Here is a 13,062-nt window from a genome sequence, read left to right on the forward strand (position 1 = left end):
GTGTGCAAATATCCCTCTGTGCATCACGCATATAGATAAATGCATCCTTTATTTGTTCTAACGACAGTAAAACATTGTCCCTATCTAGGGTATCAATATTTTCAATCAGGGATTCTGACCAAACTACTCCAGCACTGCACATCCAGGCAGTTGCTATAGCTGGTCGTAGTATAACACCTGCATGTGTGTATATATTCTTTTGAATAACTTCCATCTTTCTATCTGATGGATCCTTAAGTGCGGCCGTCTCAGGAGAGGGTAACGCCACTTGTTTGGATAAGCGTGTGAGCGCCTTGTCCACCTTAGGGGGTGTTTCCCAGCGCGCCCTAACCTCTGGCGGGAAAGGGTATAATGCCAATAACTTTTTTGAAATTATCAACTTTTTATCAGGAGCAACCCACGCTTCATCACACACGTCATTTAATTCTTCTGATTCAGGAAAAACTGTTTGTAGTTTTTTCACACCATACATAATACCCTGTTTTACGGTATCTGTAGTATCAGCTAAATGTAACGTCTCCTTCATTGCCAAAATCATATAACGTGTGGCCCTACTGGAAAATACGTTTGAATTTCTACCGTCGTCACTGGAATCAGTGCCCGTGTCTGGGTCTGTGTCGACCGACTGAGGCAAAGGGCGTTTTACAGCCCCTGACGGTGTTTGAGGCGCCTGGACAGGCATTAATTGATTGTCCGGCCGCCTCATGTCCTCAACTGACTGTTTAAGGGAAGATAAACCATCACGTAATTCCACAAATAAAGGCATCCATTCTGGTGTCGACCCCCTGGGGGGTGACATCTGCATATTTGGCAATTGCTCCGCCTCCACACCAATATCGTCCTCATACATGTCGACACCACGTACCGACACACACCGCAAACTCACAGGGAATGCTCTAATGAAGACAGGACCCACTAGCCCTTTTGGGGAGACAGAGGGAGAGTCTGCCCGCACACACCACAAAGCGCTATATATACAAGGGATATCCTTATATTAAGTGCTCCCTTATAGCTGCTTTAATATATATATATATAGCCATTAATGTGCCCCCCCTCTCTGTTTTACCCTGTTTCTGTAGTGCAGTGCAGGGGAGAGACCTGGGAGCCGTTCTGACCAGCGGAGCTGTGACAGAAAATGGCGCCGTGTGCTGAGGAGATAGGCCCCGCCCCTTTTTCGGCGGGTTCTTCTCCCGCTATTTTTCCAGTCAGGCAGGGGTTAAATATCTCCATATAGCCCCTATGGGCTATATGTGAGGTATTTTTAGCCTTGTATAAGGTTTATATTTGCCTCTCAGAGCGCCCCCCCCCAGCGCTCTGCACCCTCAGTGACTGCCCAGTGAAGTGTGCTGAGAGGAAAATGGCGCACAGCTGCAGTGCTGTGCGCTACCTTATGAAGACTGAGGAGTCTTCAGCCGCCGGTTTCCGGACCTCTTCACGCTTCAGCATCTGCAAGGGGGTCGGCGGCGCGGCTCCGGGACCGGACTCCACGGCTGGGCCTGTGTTCGATCCCTCTGGAGCTAATGGTGTCCAGTAGCCAAGCAGCAAATCCACTCTGCATGCAGGTGAGTTTACTACTTTCCCCCTAAGTCCCACGTTGCAGTGATCCTGTTGCCAGCAGGACTCACTGTAAAGAAAAAAACCTAAACTAAACTTTCTCTAAGCAGCTCTTTAGGAGAGCCACCTAGATTGCACCCTTCTCGTTCGGGCACAAAATCTAACTGGAGTCTGGAGGAGGGTCATAGGGGGAGGAGCCAGTGCACACCACCTGACCTAGTAAAGCTTTACTTTTTTGTGCCCTGTCTCCTGCGGAGCCGCTATTCCCCATGGTCCTTTCAGGAACCCCAGCATCCACTTAGGACGATAGAGAAAAAGGGAGTATTAAATTCCCTGACGCCAAAAGTGAGCCGCCATCACCGCCATGAGCTTGGTGAACACCCTGGGAGCCGTAGGAAAGTACTGTTTAGGGGGACTCTTCAGAAAGGATAGAGTGTACCCATGTACTTCTTGTACCCAGGTGTCTGTAGCGATTTGACACCAAGCATGGGCGAATTGAAGTCGCCGGTCTCCCACCCTGGGATCCCCCAAGGGGAGGCCCATCCCGTTACATGCTGAAATGACTGCTAGAAGCCCATAAGCGGAGCCATTGCAGATTGTACTGGATATGGTATACCCATAGAGGGAGCCACAGGTGGGGTAGCAATATGGTCAGCAATCTTGGCCAGTATAGTAGAAAATGAAGCCCATGGAGGCTCTTGTACTGGAACTGGGGGGCTGAGGTGCTCAGAGGCACCAGAAAAGCTGTGCAGTGACAATCCTTTGATAAATCCTGAGGAAAACCTCCATGTTACATTACATGCTACCAGAGTAGGTGCCCCAGTCTGCTTAGTAATGCGTTTAATAGACATGACTAAGACTGTGTAAACACACAATATGGTTATGTGCAGTTTAAAATTGGAACAGTATGTGACAGAGCCTTCACAAATACAATGTAATGTGAAGTACAAGCAGCAGCACTAACATAAGTCACATACACTGCAGAAATACAATTTTAACAGCAATGAGCACTGATTACTACTCAGCCATGTGGAGAAAGCTGGTAGGATGCAGCGCTGTATACAACCTGACAGTGAGAATAGCTATACAGGAAGACTCAGCTCAACGCTCCTGGAGACCTGCAAAGCTCAGCTATGGCTGCCCAGTGTCTCTGTAAAGGCGGATGAGGGAGTAGCAGCACAGGGCGGGCAGCCTGCAGTGGAATAGCGCCAGATTACAGATAGATTCTGAAACACTGCCTCTGGCATTGCAGAAACAAAATAGCCAAAGGGCAGATGTACTAAGCCAGAGAGTGATAAAACTGAGAGAGATAAAGTACTGTACCTAATCAGCTCCTACCATGTTACACGCATTGTTTGAAAAATTACAAGAACTAGTTGCTCTGCACTTTATCTCTCTCTCTCTCTGTTTTATCACTCTCCAAAAAATATTTTGTTGTTTGCTCTGCTGTACACATTTTTGTAGTCTGTACATCTGTGATGACAACAGCGTCACAAATTCATGTTAGTAAATGTAATGTTACCATGTGTAACGTTCATTTCTTTTGTATGGTTTGGACTGTTAACCTTTCATGAGTGGCTGAGTAATGCTCCTGCAGATGGTTTACAAGACTGCAATCAGTTCTGTAATCTCGGGGACTTTGGGCAAATGACAGACAATTGCTCAGTTAGTTGCTGTCACATCTAATGAATGTAATTTAGTTTACAGCATCCCATGCATCACACAGCTCTGGCTGGCATATGTGTTTTCTATCTCTATAATGTGCAGGCACTGTACAAATGGCATGTATTGTTAACCAAAGCAAACTGCACTTTTTCACAATCTTAATCTGTGGTCTTAATGAGATTCGAGGAACATTAATGTTTTAACATGCATCCAGGGTTGTACAACTCCTCCCACTTACACAGTGTAGTATCTGGGGAAGAATATATGCAAACTACTGTGAGAAAAATGGTTTCATAATGTCAATTTACAATAGCGTCTTCATTTTTATTTCGTTTTGGTGTTGACATAATTTTGTTTATATCCCAAATGGAGTGATTGAGTTAATCTGGATGATACTGTAGGTAGACAATAATTAGGCTGACAGTCAATAGGTCAACCCCATATGGTCAACATGCATTAGGTCTAAACTGTCAAAAGTTTGACATAGTAATTAGGTTGACATGTAAAAAGTCAACTGTTTATGGTCGACAGGTTCAAATGGTTGATAGGACCATGGTCGACACACATATGGCACATATTGTTGTTTTGTTTTTCATTTTCTTCAGCATTTTCAGACTCTATGATCCATGTGGACTACAACCGGGAATAGCAACCTGTGAAGCGGTAGCAGAGCGAGGCAACTTGCCTGAAGCATAGCGATCCATGCGAGGGGACGCTGTACACTAATTGGGGTCCTGTGTGCTTTGATGGCGAAAACGATACCAAAAAAAAAAAACACAACCGATTTTGTGTCAAACAAATTTTATGTCGACCTTTCATGTGTTGACATTCTGTGCCTGCTGACCTTTTCTAGTGTCTACCTTTTACCTGTCGACCCATAGGGTCAACCAAGGACTGTCGGCCTAAGTAGGGTCAACACAATGATCCATACCGGAGTTGATCCATGTAGCAAACCTGCGTGCTGCAGATCCAGTATATATCATTAAACCAATTTTTTTTAAATAGGCTTTTATTATTATTTTATTTACTCTTATAGCAAAGGTGGTGTTAAACAAAATATTATTATATATACACTGTAGAGAAAAGCACACTTTCAGGCAGCATATACAGTACACACACATAGCAGAGACACTTGCATGTTTCTTCCATTATAAAGTCACTAAATCATATATACATAGTAACATACTGTAGTATTTGAGGTTGAATAGAGGCAAATTGCCCATCGTGTTCAACCTGTTTTAAGTTGTGATGATTCTACATACTTGCTGAATAATGTTTTATAACTAGTTAGCTAACTCATGTCTCTTAATATTACTTTTGACATTTTTTTTCTCTTTTTTAACTAAACTGCATTTGCATTAAAATCATAAAACGTTTCCAATTCCCAATTAACATCCATTAAATACAAAATGTGTAACCATCACCTACATTTTCCTATCAGGTATTCTTTCTACAGGTTTTAACAAAGTATACATGAAACAAAGACGTGCATCTGCATCAGCAAACACAATTTACATACATTTCTCAAAGGACCATCCACATCCGTAATCTGACAAAGCTCAGAACAACAATTTCACAAAATTTAACTTTGATTCTTAGAAGAAAAAGTAAAGAAGACACACTTATTTTCCTATTTCAACGTCTTGGTAGATTCAGCTTACGTAGTTTAGAAGGGACTAATGGGCCCTACACACTGGAAGATAACACTGAACGATATGAATGTTCTCGTTCATTAATGAACGAGAACTCGTTCATATCGTTCAGTGTGTAGGCACCGACGATGTGCGGCCTCGCACTCGTTCATTGTTGGTGCCCCGTCGCTTATATATGCAGGCCAATATGAACAATCTCATCCATATTAGCGTGCAGTGCTATGGAGCCAGGTGACGGGGGGGGAGTGAAAAATCTTCACACCCCCCGTCACCTCCCCCCACCGCCGGGTCGCCCGCCGGCCGTTTCGGCTGTCGGGCACCTCGGCGGAACATCACCGAATGTGTAGGGCCCTTTATTTTAATTGAAAGGAGCAGTTGGCAGCTTACTGGAGGGACTGCAGATGTTTGAATGAGTGGATCAGCCAGAGCGTTACAAAGAATTGATCCTCTGGTCATTTAGTACTCATGATTCTACAGGGCACTAGATGTTATACACCGTGACGCAAGTACAAATATTTTCTTAGTGGTACGGAGTGTGCCTAAAAATGGGCGTGTCCACGTTGTCATGAGGAGGCATGACCACATGACACTAGGGGGAGCGGCTACATTACACTAGGGGTGTGGCCACACAGCATAGTCCCTTTTCTTTGCACTCTGGAGGCAAGGTTAGAAACATATAGTACTGCCTCAGGTATAATAGAAATGTATAGTAATAACCCCAGTATAATAGAAATATATTGTAATGCCCCCAAGTATAATAGAAATATATTGGAATGCCCCAAATTTAATAAAAATACATAGTAATGCCCCCATTATAACAGGAATATATACTGTAGTAGTGCCCCGGGTATAATAAAAATATATAGTAGTGTCCCACATTACATTATAAATATATAGTAATGCCTAATAATAAGAAATATATAGTAGTGTCCCACATTACAAAATAAATACATAGTAATGACCCCATAATAGACATATTCTGTAGTAATAGAAATATATAGTAACGCCCCCATAATAATAGAAATATATAGTAATGTCCACATTACAATAGAAATATATAGTAATGACCCCATAATAGTAGAAATATATTAGTGTCCACATTATATAAAAAAATGATTCCACACAGTGCAGCCAGAGACATGCCCAGGAGCCCAGCCTGTGAAGAACAAAAGCTGCTCAGTGCCGATGCGCCACTCGAGCCGAGTGAAGGGAAACAGCTGGACACTGCGGGAAAAAGCACCCAGCCCAGTCTCCAGGCTCCTCTCTTCGTGACAGCCGCAGCCACCAGGAGAGGAAGCGTGATGTGATCTCATGACCTCACCATCGCGCGCCCTGTAGCAGTGACAAAGTGGGAGGTGCCATCATGCTGCTGAACACCATGGTCTTGTTGCTCGGCAGCGCATTATAATTGTGGTAATGCCAGTCACAGGTTTAAAGTGTGCAATGGGTGGTACTGCGTACCTGCTGCCAAATTCTTAAGGGTACTCCATACCTGAGTGTACCTCCATACTTGCACCACTGGTTAAACATAGTACTGCGCTTGCTGACGCTGATTAGGAAGCAGATTATTAAACTGTCTTTAAAGTTCCTGCACCTTATGAAAAATCACATGGTTCTTCAATCAGATAATAAATAACATTGTTTAGAAATTGTGAGTTATGGTAATGTGTTCAAATATAAGAACATAATTCACAAAGCTTCCTGTGTGTGTTTCCCATTCATTCCCAAACTATTACCTGAATATTGAACATTGCTTCATCGGGAGCAGGTGGGAGAGGAAAGCCCCCAACAGCAGACGTATGATGAAGACTGCTGGTATCCTCAGGAAGTGGAGGTGGAGGTGGAGGGAAATCCCCTGTAGAAGAAGAACAGCAAAACGTGAGATTCTTTTGCTCTCCAAAAGTTTCACTAAGATATCTCCAAATCCTTTCACATACCATGCAGTAAGAGGACTTGTATTTCTAATCATTATTTCACATGTGAAACTAACAGACTTTAATCTAAGCCCAGACACATAGCTGTCTGTAAACTACAGCGATTAACTTGTAATTGATAACTCCATTTGACGATTGCCTTTACAACTTCAAAATCGTTACACTGCACCCAGAATTCCAACACACTCAAATCCAAAATTTTGTAAAACATGTGTGATCCAGTTGTCCTTCAATCCATGACACAGGTGCTTATGTTCAGGAATACAAGTCTCTTAAATGCTTTTGTTTTATTTCACATACATACTTCCAAAGAGAGAATATGAAGATGAAACAAACTGAAGACGGGAGAAGTAAAGAATGAGGACAGTTTTGTCAGTTAGCAGGTTGCACATAACATTTATGAAATGATGACATCCTTAGAGTGAGGTAACAGCTGAGCAGTACAAAAGAAGGAACAATATCTATATCTAACCGGTCCTGGTTATTTGCCTACATCGTAAAAACTGACAGAAATGAAGACTGCAATTAGCAGTCTGTAGGTGGATTTGTTTGTATCTAAATACATTCAAACCACCTGTTATCTGCTGTCAATTAATTGGAAATGCTGGCAAGTTACAGCATAGCTACACTGTAACAATTCATTAAGGAAATGTACCTGGAGCTATACAGTGACTATTAATTACCTTTTATATAGCACCAAAATACTCCATAGCTCTTTACAATTGGCAACACAGTGATAAAATGATTCTGGCTATTATAAGACAAAGAGGTAAGAGGGCCCTGCTGCAAACGTACAATCTTTAGATATATAAGGGACGATTCAAATGTTGCTCTGATCGGGGACCCACTGCTTTATACATGACCAAATAGATAGGGTTCAGTCGCAAATAGCCCAATTATAGTGGACTCTGCACACATTTCTTGTCGCATCTCAGGAGGCTGGAGATGCTGAAAACACCACTGTGGCCGGAGACTCCCATCATACAGCTAAGATGGCGCCCAATGCACAAACTTTCATGCTGCGGCACAACAAAGGAATATATTGGCACTATGCACTAAATGTGAACAGCATATGCAATGATGCAGTATTTAAATACCCATTGCAGGGGACATATTGGTCTTGGGACATTTTCAAATAGAAAATACTACAGTATGTAAATGAATTCCGAGATCACCAAAAGGCTTACAATTGATGTAAAAGCACTTTGAAATACACAAGGCAGAACTCCTGGTGTGCATCTGTGTAAAATGTAGTCCGTACTAGACAAAAATATATTTGGAGAAAAGCATTATTTTTTATCATATATTTAGGAAAGTCATACTGTATGTTAATTCGGGTTGTATTTGTCAACAATGACCATATCAAAAGCATTAGAATATTGACAAAGAAGTTTTGGATATACAGCAGCTTCGCTTATCTACCACATCTTGGGGTCTGGCGATCAGCTGACCCGGAGTTTCAGCACAGTCATCTGCAATGAGTATGCTAACCCTAACCCTCTCGCAGTTTAACCCTAATGTTGAAATTGTGCAGAATGCTAACATATTATATAGTGACGTTTCAGATGTATACATTGTGTACTTGTCAATATTCAGTCGAGAGAAAGACTCATGGGAGGACTCTTAGTAAGTAACAGTAATAGTTTACAGTAATTCAAACAAGAGAGGATAAGGGTGCGGCTGACACAGAAGAAAGGACATATCTTGGCAATTAAATAGGAAAAATAAGCAAGAGCTAAGAAAAAATAAGAATTTACTTACCGATAATTCTATTTCTCATAGTCCGTAGTGGATGCTGGGACTCCGTCAGGACCATGGGGAATAGCGGGCTCCGCAGGAGACAGGGCACATCTAAAAAAGCTTTTAGGTCACATGGTGCGTACTGGCTCCTCCCCCTATGACCCTCCTCCAAGCCTCAGTTAGGTACTGTGCCCGGACGAGCGTACACAATAAGGAAGGATCTTGAATCCCGGGTAAGACTCATACCAGCCACACCAATCACACCGTACAACTTGTGATCTGAACCCAGTTAACAGTATGATAACACAAACGAAGTAGCCTCTGAACAGATGGCTCACAACAACAGTAATAACCCGATTTTTGGAACAATAACTATGTACAAGCATTGCAGACAATCCGCACTTGGGATGGGCGCCCAGCATCCACTACGGACTATGAGAAATAGAATTATCGGTAAGTAAATTCTTATTTTCTCTAACGTCCTAGTGGATGCTGGGACTCCGTCAGGACCATGGGGATTATACCAAAGCTCCCAAACGGGCGGGAGAGTGCGGATGACTCTGCAGCACCGAATGAGAGAACTCCAGGTCCTCTTTAGCCAGAGTATCAAATTTGTAAAATTTTACAAACGTGTTCTCCCCTGACCACGTAGCTGCTCGGCAAAGTTGTAATGCCGAGACTCCTCGGGCAGCCGCCAAGGATGAGCCCACTTTCCTTGTGGAATGGGCCTTTACAGATTTAGGCTGTGGCAGGCCTGCCACAGAATGTGCAAGTTGGATTGTACTACATATCCAACGTGCAATCGTCTGTTTAGACGCAGGAGCACCCAACTTGTTGGGTGCATACAATGTAAACAACGAGTCAGATTTTCTGACTCCAGCTGTCCTTGAAATATATATTTTTAATGCTCTGACAACGTCCAGTAACTTGGAGTCCTCCAAGTCGCTAGTAGCCGCAGGCACCACAATAGGCTGGTTCAAGTGAAATGCCGAAACCACCTTAGGGAGAAATTGAGGACGTGTCCTCAATTCTGCCCTGTCCGAATGGAATATCAGATATGGGCTTTTGTATGACAAAGCTGCCAACTCCGAAACTCTCCTGGCTGAAGCCAGGGCCAACAGCATGGTTACCTTCCATGTAAGGTATTTTAAATCTACCGATTTTAAAGGCTCAAACCAATGAGATTTGAGAAAATTTAGAACCACGTTCAAATCCCACGGTGCCACTGGAGGCACTATTGGGGGTTGTATATGTAGTACACCTTTGACAAAAGTTTGTACTTCAGGCACTGACGCCAATTCCTTCTGGAAGAAAATTGATAAGGCCGAAATTTGAACTTTAATGGACCCCAATTTGAGGCCCATAGACAATCCTGCTTGCAGGAAATGTAAGAATCGACCCAATTGAAATTCTTCCGTTGGAGCCTTCTTGGCCTCACACCACGCAACATATTTTTTCCAAATGCGGTGATAATGTTGTGCGGTCACTTCTTTCCTGGCTTTAATTAAAGTAGGAATAACTTCCTCAGGAATGCCCTTCTCTTTTAGAATCCGGCGTTCAACCGCCATGCCATCAAACGCAGCCGCGGTAAGTCTTGGAACATACAAGGTCCCTGCTGAAGCAGATCCCTTCTTAGAGGTAGAGGCCACGGATCCTCCGTGAGCATCTCTTGAAGTTCCGGATACCAAGTTCTTCTTGGCCAGTCCGGAGCTACCAGTATTGTTCTTACTCCTCTTTTCCGTATAATTCTCAGTACCTTTGGTATGAGAGGCAGAGGAGGGAACACATACACTGACTGGTACACCCACGGTGTTACCAGAGCGTCCACAGCTATTGCCTATGGGTCTCTTGACCTGGCGCAATACCTGTCCAATTTTTTGTTGAGGCGAGACGCCATCATGTCCACCTTTGGTTTTTCCCAACGGTTCACAATCATGTGGAAAACTTCTGGATGAAGTCCCCACTCTCCCGGGTGAAGGTCGTGTCTGCTGAGGAAATCTGCTTCCCAGTTGTCCACTCCCGGGATGAACACTGCTGACAGTGCTACGACATGATTCTCCGCCCAGCGCAGAATCCTTGCAGCTTCTGCCATTGCACTCCTGCTTCTCGTGCCGCCTTGTCGGTTTACGTGGGCGACTGCCGTGATGTTGTCGGACTGGATCAACACCGGCTGACCCTGAAGCAGCGATTTTGCCAGGCTTAGAGCATTGTAGATCGCTCTTAGCTCCAGTATATTTATGTGAAGAGACGTCTCCAGGTTTGACCACACGCCCTGGAAGTTTCTTCCCTTTGTGACTGCTCCCCAACCTCGTAGGCTGGCATCCGTAGTCACCAGGACCCAGTCCTGTATGCCGAATCTGCGGCCCACTAACAGATGGGCAGTCTGCAACCACCACAGGAGAGACAACCTTGTTCTCGGTGACAGTGTTATCCGCTGATGCATGTGCAGATGCGATCCGGACCATTTGTCCAGCAGATCCCACTGAAATGTTCGTGCATGGAATCTGCCGAATGGAATCGCTTCGTACGAAGCCACCATCTTTCCCAGGACTCTTGTGCATTGATGTACTGACACAGTTCCTGGTTTTAGGAGGTTCTTGACAAGTTCGGATAACTCCCTTGCTTTCTCTTCCGGGAGAAATACCTTTTTCTGAACCGTGTCCAGAATCATGCCCAGGAACAGCAGATGTGTTGTCGGGGTCAATTGAGATTTTGGAAGATTTAGAATCCACCCGTGTTGCTGAAGCACTACTTGTGTTAGCGCTACACCGACTTCCAGCTGTTCTCTGGACTTTGCCCTTATCAGGAGATCGTCCAAGTAAGGGATAATTAATACGCCTTTTCTTCGTAGAAGAACCATCATTTCGGTCATTACCTTGGTAAAGACCCGAGGGGCCGTGGACAACCCAAACGGCAGCGTTTGAAACTGATAATGACAGTCTTGTATCACGAACCTGAGATACCCTTGGTGTGAGGGGTAAATCGGGACATGTAGATAAGCATCTTTTATGTCCAAGGACACCATGAAGTCTCCTTCTTCCAGATTCGCTATCACTGCTCTGAGTGACTCCATCTTGAACTTGAATTTCTTTATGTACAGGTTCAAGGATTTCAGATTTAGAATAGGCCTTACCGAACCGTCCGGTTTCGGTACCACAAATAGTGTGGAATAATACCCCTTTCCCTGTTGTAGGAGGGGTACCTTGACTATCACCTGCTGAGAATACAGCTTGTGAATGGCTTCCAAAACCGACGTCCTTTCTGAGGGAGACGTTGGTAAAGCAGACTTTAGGAACCGGCGAGGGGGAGACCTTTCGAACTCCAGCATGTAACCCTGAGATACTATCTGCAGGACCCACGGGTCCACTTGTGAGTGAACCCATTGATTGCTGAAAATCTTGAGTCGACCCCCCACCGTTCCTGAGTCCGCTTGTAAAGCCCCAGCGTCATGCTGATGGCTTTGTAGAAGCCGGGGCGGGCTTCTGTTCCTGGGCAGGGGCTGCTTGCTGCCCTTTCTTACCCTTTCCTCTGCCTCGCGGCAGATAAGACTGTCCTTTTGGTCGCTTTTTATAGGAGCGAAAGGACTGCGGCTGAAAAGACGGTGTCTTTTTCTGTTGGGAGGGGGTCTGAGGTAAAAAAGTGGATTTGCCGGCAGTTGCCGTGGCCACCAGGTCCGAAAGACCGACCCCAAACAATTCCTCTCCTTTATATGGCAATACTTCCATATGCCTCTTGGAATCCGCATCACCTGACCACTGTCGCGTCCATAAACTTCTTCTGGCAGATATGGACATCGCGCTTACTCTTGATGCTAGAGTACAAACATCCCTCTGGGCATCTCGCATATAAAGGAAAGCATCCTTTAATTGCTCTAGAGTCAATAAAATACTGTCCCTTTCCAGGGTATCAATATTTTCAGTCAGAGAATCCAACCACACTACCCCAGCACTGCACATCCAGGCTGAGGCTATTGCCGGTCGCAGTATAACACCAGTATGTGTGTATATACTCTTCAGTGTAGTTTCCAGCCTCCTATCTGCTGGATCCTTGAGGGCGGCCGTATCAGGAGACGGCAACGCCACTTGCTTTGATAAACGTGTGAGCGCCTTATCCACCCTAGGGGGTGTTTCCCAGCGCGCCCTAACCTCTGGTGGGAAAGGGTATAATGCCAATAACTTCTTGGAAATTAGCAGTTTTCTATCGGGGTTAACCCACGCTTCATCACACACGTCATTCAATTCCTCTGATTCTGGAAAAAATACAGGTAGTTTTTTCACCCCCCACATAATACCCCTTTTTGAGGTACCAGCAGTATCAGAGATCTGCAAAGCCTCCTTCATTGCCGTGATCATATAACGTGTGGCCCTATTGGAAAATACGTTTGTTTCTTCACCGTCGACACTAGATTCATCTGTCGGTACCCGTGTCGACTGACTGAGGTAAAGGACGTTTTACAGCCCCTGACGGTGTCTGAGACGCCTGAACCGGTACTAACTGGTTTGCCGGGCGTCTTATTT

At 44.5% G+C, this 13,062-nt stretch overlaps 1 protein-coding gene across 6 annotated transcripts in view; it reads right to left on the minus strand.

The window, feature by feature from the left end:
• LPP (LIM domain containing preferred translocation partner in lipoma) overlaps positions 1–13,062 on the minus strand; it is an 870,847-nt gene that overhangs the window by 430,084 nt on the left and 427,701 nt on the right. For all 6 annotated transcript variants that reach the window (XM_063916491.1, XM_063916490.1, XM_063916488.1 and 3 more), the window contains one exon: positions 6,608–6,726. In XM_063916491.1, coding sequence (XP_063772561.1) covers positions 6,608–6,622 — 15 coding nt within the window. In that variant the 5' untranslated portion in view covers positions 6,623–6,726. The remainder of the gene's footprint in view (positions 1–6,607; positions 6,727–13,062) is intronic.

This window comes from Pseudophryne corroboree, chromosome 4 (genome assembly GCF_028390025.1).
Source record: "Pseudophryne corroboree isolate aPseCor3 chromosome 4, aPseCor3.hap2, whole genome shotgun sequence".
Taxonomy (NCBI): Eukaryota; Metazoa; Chordata; class Amphibia; order Anura; family Myobatrachidae; genus Pseudophryne; species Pseudophryne corroboree.